This window comes from Petromyzon marinus, chromosome 56 (assembly GCF_048934315.1).
Source record: "Petromyzon marinus isolate PM22_M1 ecotype Great Lakes invasive population chromosome 56, UKy_Petmar_22M1.pri1.0, whole genome shotgun sequence".
In the NCBI taxonomy this organism is placed as follows: domain Eukaryota; kingdom Metazoa; phylum Chordata; class Hyperoartia; order Petromyzontiformes; family Petromyzontidae; genus Petromyzon; species Petromyzon marinus.
Genome location: NC_133722.1, coordinates 7,306,759 through 7,321,082, shown reverse-complemented (window position 1 = coordinate 7,321,082; position 14,324 = coordinate 7,306,759). Strand labels below are relative to the sequence as shown.

At 47.0% G+C, this 14,324-nt stretch overlaps 1 protein-coding gene across 1 annotated transcript in view; it reads left to right on the top strand.

The window, feature by feature from the left end:
- The window catches only part of LOC116954674 (voltage-gated delayed rectifier potassium channel KCNH8-like), an 86,981-nt gene extending 82,338 nt beyond the window's left edge, over positions 1 to 4,643 (top strand). Inside the window, exons 17-18 of the mRNA XM_032975373.2 lie at positions 1,812 to 1,897; positions 3,564 to 4,643. Coding sequence (XP_032831264.2) covers positions 1,812 to 1,897; positions 3,564 to 4,370 — 893 coding nt within the window. The 3' untranslated portion in view covers positions 4,371 to 4,643. The remainder of the gene's footprint in view (positions 1 to 1,811; positions 1,898 to 3,563) is intronic.
- Positions 4,644 to 14,324: the final 9,681 nt, after the last annotated feature.

Below are 14,324 nucleotides of genomic sequence, written 5' to 3'. Positions count from 1 at the left end.
GTGGAACGTGGGAAAGTGCGCCCCCTGTAGTGTAAAGTAAAAAAAAGGCCACTTGAAGATACATTTTCGGAGTCGGACCAATTACATTCCATTCAAGCAGGTCCCCATGCCAATCAGAATCAGAATGTTTATTTGTACTGGAGGAATCCGATGAGTTATGAAAGCTCTTTTTCGCAAGATTCCCAGTGGTTTCGCAAGATGTCCAGTGGATCACGCTACGCCACTGAGTGCCGCTTGCGGTCGGTTTCCACTTCGGCAGAATTACCGCAAGGGACATAGAGCCCCACCACAACATTTGATGTATGCAGCGTTTTGCCTTCCGTAGTTTCAAAACGTTCTCACACAGCAGGCAGGCGTGATCCGCGAACGATCCCGTTTAACGCCGCAGCCTAATGTGTGTCCATCTTATTCTTAGCTCTTTCGGTAAAGTCACGTAGAAGGGAAATAATAAAAGAATAAAAATAAAACATAATAAAAATATTATTATTTCCCCTCTACATGGTGACTTTACCGAAAGAACCAAGACGATGAATCCCTGCAGTCACGAAAGCTTTAAATCGAAATTTTATTTGTATCCGTTCTAATTCCCATACGTAAATGACCCCGCTATTATGGGTTATGGACATTGAGCCGATGTCATTTTAATGGAATGACCCAGATTATTAGTGATTATTACCTGCTAAACTTGCACGAGATTTACACTTCCTGCCAAATGTTATTTTTAGCTTTAATTCTAAAGCTACCTGCAATGTCTTGGCCTGGCCCCGTGTCCTGCAGCGTTGGCGATAGTTGGGATTTTTGACCCGCCGGTTCAAGATTATTCAGGCCATGAACTTGCGTGACTCGTGGTACAGGTGAAGAGAGTGGCGCTGGCAGAGGAGTGGGGGCAAGGCCTTTGTGCTGTGCGGGCGTGGCCGAGAGGCCACTCCCTCGCGTGGGCGGAGCTAGTGGCCCGGTGGGCGTGGCTACGTGAAAGTGGGCCGGCTCCCTCCCCCCCAAACAATGGCAGGAATAGGCCAATAAATTGTCTAAAAATTGCCGCTCCAGAGCATCTAAGTTGCAAAACTAAGGGGTAAGGGAGGAAGCTTACCACCAAACATTGAACCCCCTTCACTACATCTCCTTTTTCCTCTTCTCCTTCTAGGGTATGAGAGCTTAGGGGCCGTCCATAAATGACGTCACGCACATAGGAGGGGGGGGGGGTCAGACATTTGTGACGGTGTGTGACGAGGGGGGGGTTTGAGAAATGTGACGTCACATCAAAATGCGCAACTTTAAATAAATATAGACAACACGTTCTACTTAATTAAATATACTTTTTAATTAATGTTTTCTCCTACAACACCAGAGTGCAGCGCCACATTAAATACGCACTACAATGACAATAGTTTAAAGCGATTTGAAGCGTGTTTTTTTTTGGGGGGGGGGCAGAGCTTTGTGACGTCATATTTAAAGGGGGGGGGTCTGATTTTTCGTGACGCCGTGTGACGAGGGGGGGGTCAAAAATCGTCCAAAATCGCGTGACGTCATTTATGGACGCCCCCTTAGGAAGACAGCAGGGAGCTGTACAGTTTATTGAAACCGGTTCATTGAAACGTGCACTTTAAGGCAGGTTTCCATCAACTCCCTGTTCATATCCTGCTCGTTTTCTTGATTTAAAAAAAAAATACTTTTGAAGAAGAAGAAACAAAAGTCAAAGTGGGCCAGCTCACCACGTGGCCTCTGGTGGAGCATCTCAGACAGAAATGTGCTGCAAATTTATTGAATGCCCCCCACCCCCCCACGCCCTCCTCGGTTTGACGACTTCCCAGAAGGCGCGCTGGTGTTCCCGGGCTGTCCATCCAGTGACTCGACAGAATGCGACAACCGCCAGAACATCTGCAAGCTCAACCAGGAGGTGAGAGGCGAATACCCTGTCAACCCATCACGGTTTTTCCACGTGTTCTTGTGCACGGGAAATTGAGTGTTTCAGGTCCATACGGCGTACAGCCGTTTTAATACGGGCAAAACGGTTTTTTTTTGTTTGTGTCAATTTGTTTGTGTTTCTCCCATTGTGATGGGACTATGCAGGATGAACGTTGAGATTTATAAGGGGCACGGGGGGTGACCGATAAGGTCTGAATTGGTCTGTAATAAGATTGGGCACTGACAAGGGGTTGACAGCGAGCACAGTTAAAAGCGTGGGTACGAGTCGTGCAGTGCTTTCCGGCGTGTTCGCGTGCGTGCAAGGATGTTTTATTTTGTATTTTTCTTGTCAACGATCCGAGGTCCTAAATCCACCCGATGTCTTCGGATCTCGGATGCCAAGCAGGGTTCAATCTGGTTGGATAGCAGGGCACTGGGGCTTGTCAGGTGGTGTAGTCACAGGCTGCGAGGCATTCACGAGATGGCAGGAGAATGCTGCATTCTGGAATCTTGTTTTAGGGCCGCGAGTATGTTCAAGAATTGACCATTTGTTTGTCCCGGTCTTACCGTCTTTATTGTATTGTTTGTCCCAGTCTCTCTCTCTCTCTCATCTGGTTGGGCTTCCTTCTTCGCACACAATAAACGTAACATCACCTGCAGGCGCGTGCTGCTCACAAAGAGCAGCAGAGCACGGCTCGTACCATGTGTGACATGCATGTCATGTGACCGCAACATGACAAGTATAGCGGTGTCAGCCCTGTCCAGAGATCTGTTAGATTAGGACAATGTTGTTTTTTTATTCTTCTTATTCTAAAGGCTTAAGAAGTAAATATGCAGTCCAGACTCACCACTTTTAGAAATGGCCTGACATTGCAATGCAAATACTCCACTCTCGTAATCTGTGAATCGCACGACGCGAAAGTACAATTTGTGAACGATTTTTTTTGTTATTTGTTTCAAATCGCTCCTTGCCAATGCCGTCCCATAATTAAAAAGTTGGGAGCGCATGCTCCCCTTATTAGCGGCGATCCTCCCGTGACAACGCGAGACAATTGACCCCCGAAACAATTGGGAGCTTCGTGACATTTCGCGCAAAGTTGACGCGTCGCTTGCCGTTCAACGCAAACCCGAAGTGCAATTCGCTGCGTCATGGGCTGGTTAACCACCGCTGTGGGTTTGTGAAACACTCAAAACCCGCTGGGCTACGAGTGTGGCGAGTCGGTGGCAGTACAGCAAATGGGATTGTGGCCGATGTGGGTTGATTTTTTTGCACGGTTGCCGAAGCACGGTGCGAAAGAAGTTCAACATACGTATAGAAACATTTAAAAGCCACTGGATATAGATTGAAAACTCATTTCTTTAGAAACCGCTTTTTGTGTGTTAGTTTGTTGTCCTTCCTCCGCATCTCCGATCAGCACGGTTGTCTACATTCGGTGTGAACGTCCAACATACATACATTCACAGCTCCACGTCTACAACGCCTGGCGACTAGCCCTGATGGTCACCCTTCTTCTCCAAGTACACACTAACCAGACTCAACCCCCATTCGGCTTCTGAGATCTGACGAGATGGGCCACGTTTTGGCTCATCTGTTCGACGGCGTCAGACACCTTAAGCGGCTTTGCGTGCTGTGCGTGCTTCGCTCGCTCTGCGTGCAGATGTCCACGCTGACTCGGGAAGTCTCTCAGCTGAGCCAGGACCTGCGCAGCGTCATGCTGCTCCTCAAGATGTTCCTGCCGGCCCAGCCCAAACCCGCGGCGGGCGCTGAACCGGGCAGCTCGTGTCTCGCGCAGGCGCCGGCGCCGCCCGGCGACGATCGTTTCGGGGCGCGGCCCCCCGCCTTCGCCGCGTGCGACGACGCGGGCGGCACGCCCGCCGACGGCCGCTCCGCGGGGCCCGGCGCGAGGCCTCCCGCCGGTTCGACGGCAGCGGCCGCGGCGGCGGCATCCCGCGCGACGAACAATCCCGCGGCGCGCCGCTGCGGCCGCGCCCGGACGTGCTTCTGCAGAGGCGGGCGCGACGCGAGCCTCCTCAACTCCAATTTCAACTGCCTGCCGTGCAACCGCGGGCCGAGCGGCGACGCCCGGCCCGCGGTCGGCCGCGGCCGGGCCGAGCCGCCCGTCGGTTTCCACGACGACGACGCCGCCGCCGCCGCGAGCCCCGACCCCCGCGGCCCGAGGGGATTCATTCCGGAGGCGGCGCCGGACGCGCGGGGTTCCGCTGCGGGGGACGGCGGGTGGCACGATCTGGCCGAGAGGGGGGCGGTCGGGTGTCGCGGTGCCGAGCGCGTCGCGATGGAGCGGGCGCGTCCGCCGGGGACGCGCCGCGCCGACGACGCCGGCGCCGGCGGCCCCGCGCCGTCTCGCGGGGCCGACGTTCCGGAGCTCATGGCCCTCGAGCTGCTCAGGACGTCGGCGGCGAACGCCTACCACGGCGGCACGGAGCTTGTCGATAACAAAGTGTAGGGCGGGAACGGCACCGGGCCGTTTTAAAAACGAGTCTTTTGAAAAGAGCGTAGGGGGCACGGTCTTCGCCCCCGTGGGATGGGGCGAGCGAATGTGCGTGCATGTTGAACTTCTTTCGTCAACGTACATAGCCAAACGCGTGAATCGGAGATGCGGGGGAAGGACAATAAACTAAACACGAAAAGCAGTTCTCAAGGAAAAAGCTTTCAATTCAGATTTAAAAGTGCATAGAGGCCGTCCATAAATGACGTCACGCACCTGGGGGGGGGGGGGGGGGGGAGGGGGTCAGATATTTGTGACGATGTGTGACGCGGAGGGGGGCAGGGGGTTTGAGAAATGTGACGTCACATCAAAATGCGCAACTTTAAATAAATATAGAATTGTTATAACAACACTAATTGTTATAACAACACTCCTTACAACACCAGAGTGCAGCGCCAGATTAAATACGCACTACGATGACAATAGTTTAAAGCGATTTTCAAAATGGAAATATGGTTTTGGGGGGGGGGGGGGGTTAGAGCTTTGTGACGTCATATTTGAGGGGGGGGGTTAAAAATCGTCCAAAATCGCGTGACATCATTTATGGACGGCCCCATAGCTCCAGTGGCTTCCTAATATCGGAAAAAAGGGAATCCACACAGACCCATACATGCTCAACTGACTCTGCTGATGAGACAATTAGCGTCAAAACCGGTCCAAATGATGCACTCCCAAAGGCCGTGCAGCCAATATGCTGAGCAGACACGCAACTTTTGTATTTTATATGGAAAGGATAAATGTGGGAAGGAGGCATTATTTATATTTAGATATAAATACGTCAATTATAGTCATGTCAGCCGAAATTGCACAGGAATGCTGCGTGCATTTTGAACCGCTTTCACACCGTACGTAGCCAACCGGAGGTGCGGTGTATGTGTGTTGAACTTTTTTCACACCGTACGTAGCCAACCGGAGGTGCGGTGTACGTGTTGAACTTCTATCGCACCGTACATAGCCAACCGTGCTAATCGGAGGGAGGCGGGAATTAACAATAAACTAACCACACACGAAGCACTTCTGCCTGGTAATGAAATGACGTCACGCGATTTTGGACGATTTTTTATCCCCCCCCCCTCGTCACACGGCGTCAACACAAAAAGTCAGACCACCCCTCAAATATGACGTCACAAAGCTCTGCCCCCCCCCCCCCCCCAAAAAAAATATAAAACACGCTTCAAATCGCTTTAAACTATTGTCATTGTAGTGCGTATTTAATGTGGCGCTGCACTCTGATGTTGTAGGAGTGTTGATATAACAATTAGTGTTGTTATAACAATTTAAAGTTGCGCATTGTGATGTGACGTCACATTTCTCAACCCCCCCCCGCTTCTCGTCACAATAGTTTTACCCCCCCCCCCCCAGGTGCGTGACGTCATTTATGGACGGCCCCTTAACTCTGTAACTCGTTTATTTGTGTGCACCCAGTGGACTGGGTGCGTAACGGCCTGGCCAGAGACGTGTCTCTCACCAAATGGAACACGTGGGCATGGTACAGTTACAACATCATCGTTCACTTACAACATCGTTCACTTACAATATCGTTCACTTACAACATCGTTCACTTACATCATCATTGTTCACTTACAACATCATCGTTCACTTACATTATCGTTCACTTACAACATCGTTCACTTACACCATCATCGTTCACTTACAACATCGTTGTTCACTTACAACATAGTTCACTTACAATATCGTTCACTTACATCATCGTTCACTTACATCATCGTTCACTTACAACATCGTTCACTTACACCATCATCGTTCACTTACAACATCGTCGTTCACTTACATCATCGTGCACTTACAACATCGTCGTTCACTTACATCATCGTTGTTCACTTACAACATAGTTCACTTACATCATCGTTCACTTACATCATCATCGTTAAGTTACAACATCATCGTCCACTTACATCATCGTCCACTTTCAACATCATCGTTCATTTACATCATCATTGTTCACTTACAACATTGTCGTTAACTTACAATATCGTTCACTTACATCATCATCGTTCACTTACATCGTAGTTCACTTACAACATCGTCGTCCACTTACATCGTTCAATTACAACATCATCGTTCACTTACATCATCATCGTTCACTTACATCATCATCGTTCACTTACAACATCGTTCACTTACATCATCGTCGTTCACTTACATCATCGTCGTTCACTTACAACATCGTCCACTTACAACATCGTTCACTTACATCATCGTCGTTCACTTACATCATCATCGTTCACTTACAACATCGTCCACTTACAACATCGTTCACTTACATCATCGTCGTTCACTTACATCATCGTCGTTCACTTACAACATCGTTCAATTACAACATCATCGTTCACTTACAACATCGTTCAATTACATCATCGTCCACTTACAACATTTTCGTTCACTTACATCATCATCGTTCACTTACATCATCATCGTTCACTTACATCATCGTTCACTTACAACATCATCGTTCACTTACATCATCGTCGTTCACTTACACCATCGTCGTTCACTTACAACATCATTGTTCACTTACAACATCATCGTTCACTTACATCATCGTTCACTTACAACATCGTCGTTCACTTACAACATCGTTCAATTACAACACCATCGTTCACTTACAACATCGTCGTTCACTTACATCATTGTTCACTTACATCATTCATTGTTCACTTACATCATCATTGTTCACTTACAACATCGTCGTTCAACAACGCGCGTCGCTTCGGCTTTCATCGGCTAACCGCCTCGGACAGCGGCTCTGGTTGCCGGGCGACGTTTTCCTTCCCCCCATCCCCCGTCACCCCCACGCGGTTTTACTAAAAGGACCGGGGAGAGTTTCGACGGCGGGTTGTGAGAACCGAGCGCCTGGGGAATGAAGCGACGAGGTGGCAACGGAGCCGGAGCCGGTTGCTGTGGAGTTTAAAACAACAACAACACGGTCGCGTTTTGTGGGGCCCACCGAGCACGGGATATCTGCCCGTGCGGGGACCCCCTTGCGAGTGACACTTGGAAGAACGATCTTACAGTTACATCATGCTAATTTCTCACGTTAGCAGCAAGCTAATTTCTCACGTTAACATCATGCTAATTTCTCACGTTAACATCATGCTAATTGCTCACGTTAACATCGTGCTATTTTCTCACGTTAACATCATGCTAATTTCTCACGTTAACATCGTGCTAATTTCACACGTTAACATCATGCTATTTTCATGTTAACATCATACTAATTTCTCACGTTAACATGTTAATTTCTCACATTAACATCATGCTAATTTCTCACGTTTACATCATGCTATATTCTCACGTTAACATCATGCTAATCCCTCACATTAACATAGCCACTTCCGTGCCCTCGTCCAAGAGGCCGCTCTCCTAGCTTGCTTTCACATGCTAATTTCTCACATTAACATCATGCTAATTTCTCACATTAACATCATGCTAATTTCTCACATTAACATCATGCTAATTTATCACACGAGCATCATGCTAATTTCTCATATTAACATCATGCTAATTTCTCACGCGAACATCATGCTAATTTCTCACATTAACATCATGCTAATCATGCTAATTTCTCACATTAACATCATGCTAATCATGCTAATTTATCGCATTAACATCATGGCAATCCCTCACATTAACATAGCCACTTCCGTGACCTCGTTTAGGAGGCCGCTCTCCTTCTATCTGACAGTTACATGCTAATTTATCACATCAACATCATGCTAATCATGCTAATTTCTCACATTAACATCATGCTAATTTATCACGTTAACATCACTAGCCCCGGCCACTTCTTTATGACCCTTGGGCTACAGCCATTTCACACCTTTTTAAAACAGTCTGCCTCAGCAGCAGACCAAGGCTTTCCCGCTTGTGTTGCGCCCGAAACGTCGTGATTTATTTTATTTTATACCAAAAGAACCAAAGAGTATGGATTCCTGCAGTCACGAAAGCTTCAAATCAAGGATTGATTTCATCCTGTGCTCAAAGGGGCCCGCCAGGAATTGTCAATGGGTTTGAGAGAATTTAAAAAAAAAACTAATTTTATTACGACGGATTTTTTTGGTGCGTAAGCGCCAGTTAAAGAAAAAAAACTCGCCACCTCCGTCGTTGACGCTGCATTTATAACAGAGATCTTCTTCATGCGTCATCTTCCTTGGTATGACAGCGCGGCTAGCAACGTTGTGCGCTGTAGTGGAAGGCCGGTGAGCCAGGAGCGACGTTGGTGAGCCAAGTTGTATGTAGGTATGTTGAACTTCTTTCACACCGTCCGTAGCCAACCGCGCTCATCAGGGGCGCGGGATTAAGGACAGCAAACTGAACACACAAAAAGCAGTTCTAAAGAAGTGGGTTTTCAATCTAGACGATTTAAAAGTGCGTTTCTCGAGTGGATTCCTAACATCGTGAATGCGGTTCGATCGGTGAGCCAAAAATCCGCTGCTGCGAGGAGAACCGGAGCTCGCGTGATGATGGTGTGCTGATCCTTGACGAGGTCGGCGAGCAAAGTTGATGGCGGCCATGTCAGCGATGTCTCGAATTTCTTGCGACGCTGCCTGCGAACAAGCGAAACTTCGGGTGACCGCCGGATGGCGTGTCCCACCGCGGTGCGGCTTCGATGGCCACGGTTTGCGGGGGAAAGGTGGGGACCGCTTCTCCTCTTTCCAAGTTATAGTTAGTTTCATAGTTCCATTTATTTGGTATAGGCCCTGTGAGCCATTCGGCTCTTGAATCGGGTGCAACCGCAACAAACAAAAAACATGAACAAGAAAAACATCTTAAAGTGATTATGTGACTGTGCAAACAGAAAATACAGGAACAAAAATATCAAAATATTCCTGAAATAGCACCGTACACCAACGCTGTGTGCAAAAATCCCAGTGGGATGCAAGTCAAATAACAACAACAACCACAAGACAACTAAGATTAAGCCCATCAGTCTAACTCCGTACTACAATAAACAAAAACATGGCCAAAACAAAAAAAAACTTTTCGAAATCACCAAAATAAAAGCCATAAATCCAATGTAACAGTGATCATAGGGACTGTGACCGATTTTTTTTTTTACAATAAACTACATAAATAAATTATAACACCAAAATCTAGAGCCATATTTTTTCACCGGTGGCGTGGGGGCAGCCGCCGCACGCTGCGATATTTGGGATTTCGGTTCAGATCCCGGGCCACGGCTTCCCCGGTAGGTCCATCCCCGAGTGGGTTTCCGTGGTGGGATCGGCGGTCAGGCTCTTCTTGTTTGGGAATTAGCCATTGCCTCCCCCCCCCCCGTTGGTCTCAGCTACGACGTTAAGAGATTTCGCCTGGTCCTGGAACAGCAGGGGGCACCACGGTGGCGAGGTGTTGACTCCCTCGCCTGGTATGCAGGAGGTCGGGGGTTTGATCCCGACTCTGCCGCCTGCTGCTGTATATTTGGAATTTGTGTGCGTGTGTCTCTCTCTCTCTCTCTCTCCCCCCGTGTTCGCGTGGATTTTTTTCACCGGGTCCTCCGGTTTTTCCCTCCACATTTAGAAAACACGCGTTTCGGAGTGTTTGGCTACCGTACATTTCCATGCCTCTGGATAGCGATCCCTGCCTGCGGCTTTGCATAGCAGCTCGTACGTCCACGTCCTCTGCTCCGAAAGCCAAATGACAGCCTCGGAGGGAAAAGCTGAGCGGATGCCTTCAATGCCTCTGCCGGCCGTGTGATCACGGTCCACCTTCACCGTCGGTCACATGCCACCGACCTGTGATTTTCCAAACGCCAGGCAGGAATGCGTGCCAACATCCGCCAGGTGCGATCACCGCCTATAACCGAATTAATATAATAGTTAATTTAGAGGGCACGAAGTTGGCTTACATTTTAAAGCCGTGGCCAGTCAATTTTTTTCTGCCCTCTTTCCGCTCCCAGAAAGGTTCTTTGCCCGAAACGTCAGCCTACTATATGCAAGATTGTTTCCGTTATGAGGCAGCAGTTTTTTTTATGAATAAAGATGAGCAGCCGTTCCAACTGACAAGTATATTTATATAACAGTGCATCGATTTTAAATGTTATTTTGGAGGTATTGGTTAAAATGTTTTACGCACTCTGAATTAACTATTGCGCGTTACATTTTCCGCTTTGTGCTCTGAAATTAAAACAGCTCGTTCGATTGGCTTCTCGTGTGCAGTGCAACGTCGCATATCAGACGGATAATTGAACATCCGTCGAAAATGTGAACGTCTAAGTCGGCAACATCGGGGCACCGCGTGCGACTATCGATCAAGGACCGGCCTCTTGTATTCACCACCACGATGCATTGCGGCTCTTAAAAGTATTTAGGTTTTTTTGTTGTTGTGCCGACCCCTGATCTACGTGAATATACGTTACCTTATATGTGGACATATGTGAACACATGTAAGCACCTATGATAACATCTATGTGAACATATGGAAGCATACTCTTTGGTTCTATTCGGTAAAGTCACGTAGGTAAAAAATAAAACAACAAAAATCACGACGTTTCGGCCACAATCACGACACGTCGTGATTTTTGTTGTTTTATTTTTGACCTACGTGACTTTACCGAATAGAACCAAAGAGTATGGATCCTTGCAGTCACGAAAGCTTCAAATCTAGAATATGTAAGCATCTTTGTGAACATGTAAGCATCTATGTGAACATGTAAGCATCTATGTGAACATCTGTGTGAACATACGTGAACATCTATGTGACCATATGTGAACATCGACGTGAAAATCTATCTACAATGACGGTTATTTTATTTGTATTTATTTTTATTTTATGTTTTCTTTTTATTATTTTATTATTTCCCTTCTACGTGACTTTACCAAAAGAACCAAGAATTGGGTCAGGGCGGATATGCGACGTTGCGCTGTAGTTCATCTTTGAACACGTGTGCGTGTGTGTATGTGTGGGGGGAGCGGTAGTGTGGCCCGAGTTCGATTGGCCAACACAGGTGACCATTATCTGAACCGCTCTTGGACCTCCCCAAGGTCAACTCAGCCTCAAATGAGTACCTGGTGCGGTGTGTAGTAAACATCGTCACCGGGGAGACAAAGGCGGCCGGGCGTGGTTCTGGCCCACCCACCCTCCTCGTGTGCCACAGTGCCGGGTAAGCCTTCATAGGTGCTGCCCGCTAACTCACAGCACTTGCCCCTACAGTCTGTTAAGACTATTTGGGAGGAGGATCTTTGTTTTGTAGGTGTATACCCGAGCTAAATGAAATGTGAGCACCTCGGATTGTCTAAAGACTAGATGGCGTGGGAAAATTCTCTTGATGATAGTCGTCGTCGTCATCGTATCGCTGTGGCTTGGAGTGGTAATGTTTACAGCCGGTAAATCCTGTTGGTGGTTTTGTAAACTGGGGAGGGGGGGTGGTTTTTTGTTCCTTTTTTGTCGTCGACAGTAAATAAACGAAGCGCCTGGTTAACTCGATCGGTGTGATCTGCCTGTTGATGTAAACGGAACGTGTGTACACATTTTGAAGTTTGGCGTTTAAAGTATGATACGTGCGTTTTACGATTTTTATTGCGGGTAAAAACAATTTTTTTGTTTGGCGTGCGTGAACAATCCCAAGTTTTGCGATGGCATTAAAGTCCCGCAGGCGTGGTGGTGGGAGAAATGTTCAGAGATCTATTCTATATTTTGCGGGGAAAAGTTATAAATCATAAACCGTGGACAGTAATGGGTGTGTGTGACGATGCATCAATCAATCCACCGATTAATAGTAATAGGTTTTAGCCTTTCTGGCAATACAATAGGAGTTGTGTTAAAATGTTGAAACACAAAATAGATACCGATTTTTGCAAGGAATCAAGTTGCTGCATTGACCACACACACACACGGTACTGGTTGTAAAACATGCAAACAAACACGGCTCTGATATTTGCATTGCCTTTGAAACTGACTGACCTACACCAGAGACAGCGGCCTTCTTGATGGCCTTAGTCTCACCACCAGTGTCAGACCAGAGGACAACGCCAAAAGGCGAACAGTGCAAATACAATGTCTGGTGTAGGCCAATAAGTTTCGAAGACAATGCATATACAATCACTTTTAAAAACAATGCATATAAATTTTGATTTAAAGCTTTCGTGACTGCAGTAATTCATATTCTTAGTTCTTTCGGTAAAGTTACGTTGAAGGGAAACAACAAAATAATAAAATATATATAAAATAATAAATATTCTCACGACGTTTCGACCATAACACAAACGGTCGTCTTCAGGTGTGTTGGTTAGCAGAAATTTATTTATTTTTAAACGGTTTATTTATTAATTAAGAACGTTAGCGCCACGCGCAGCGATTTGGCAGTTTATTTAGGACTAGTCCATCTATGTTCTGAAAAGAGGAGGGGGGAGACGAATTTTTTTTTTATAATGTATGCTGTCTGAAAGCCACTGTAAGCGTGAACAATCAATTTAGACCTGACATGGTTTATCAAATCTTTCCAATGATTGCTAAGATAGAATCCATCTTCTCGGTTGAAATTGTCTCTATGCTTGTATATGTGGATAGCCTCATGAACGAATCTCTCATGGTAGCCAGATGGCTTACAAAGAACCTGTCTTGGAAAAGTCAATGTCATGTGAGCCTACTGAATTATAAGAATGATCTGCCACGGCCGAGGTGTTGGTCCTACCGTGTTTAAGGTCTGCTTTGTGTTCACAATCATTGGAAAGATTTGATAAACCATTTCAGGTCTTAATTGATTGTTCACGCTTACAGTGGCTTTCAGACAGCATACATTAAAAAAAATTCGTCTCCCCCCTCCTCTTTTCAGAATATAGATGGACTAGTCCTAAATAAACTGCCAAATCGCTGCGCGTGGTGCTGACGTTTTTTATTTAAAAAAATACACCGTTTAAATTAAATAAATGTATGCAAACCAACACACCTGAAGACGACCGTTTGTGTTATGGTCGAAACGTCGTGAGAATTTTTATTGTTTTATATATATTTTATTATTTTGTTGTTTCCCTTCAACGTGACTTTACCGAAAGAACTAAGAATAACAATGCATATATTATCAGTTTCAAAAGAATGCAAATTTTATCAATTTCAACGAAAATGCATATATTACCAGTTTAAAAGACAATGCATATATTATCAGCGCATGAAAACGCGTTGCGTGAACACGCGTTAAGCGAGGACTTACGGTAACATTGCATTATCAATCGTAGTGAGGACGCTTATAGGGACGCTTCCCTTTATCAATATGGCGACACTCAGCCGCACGCCATTGCGTAATCCTCATCCAAGATGGACGCTCTGTACTCGCATGGCTGCCATCTTAGGCGAGGGAACAGCGCCATCTCTCCCTCTGGAACGCCATCCCCTACCAAGATGGCGACACCCAGCATCAACCATCACGTCATTGCGTAATCCTTACCCAATATGAACGCTATGTACTCGGATTTCTGCCATCTTAGGCGGGAGAATAGCGCCATCTCCCTCCATGCTTCATCCCCTACCAAGATGGCGACACCAGCATCAACCAATCTCACGCTATTCCTCACCCAAAATGGACGTTATGTACTCGGATTTCTGCCACCTTAGGTGAGAGAATAGCGCCATCGCTAACTCCATCCCCTACCAAGATGGCGACACCCCCGCATCAACCAATCGCACGCCATTGCGTAATCTTCACCCAAGATGGACGCCTCTGCACTATGATGGCTGCCATCTTAGGTGGGGGAACAGCGTCATCTCTCCCTCTAACTCCATCCCCGACAAGATGGCGACACCCCAGCCATCAACTAATCGCACGCCATTGAGTAAACTCTCACCCAAGATGGACGCCTCCGCACTCGAACGGCTGCCATCTTAGATAGGGGACACAGCGCCGGACTCCACATCCCCTACCAAGGTGGACGTTGATTGGTTGTTTGGAGGGGGTGGGGT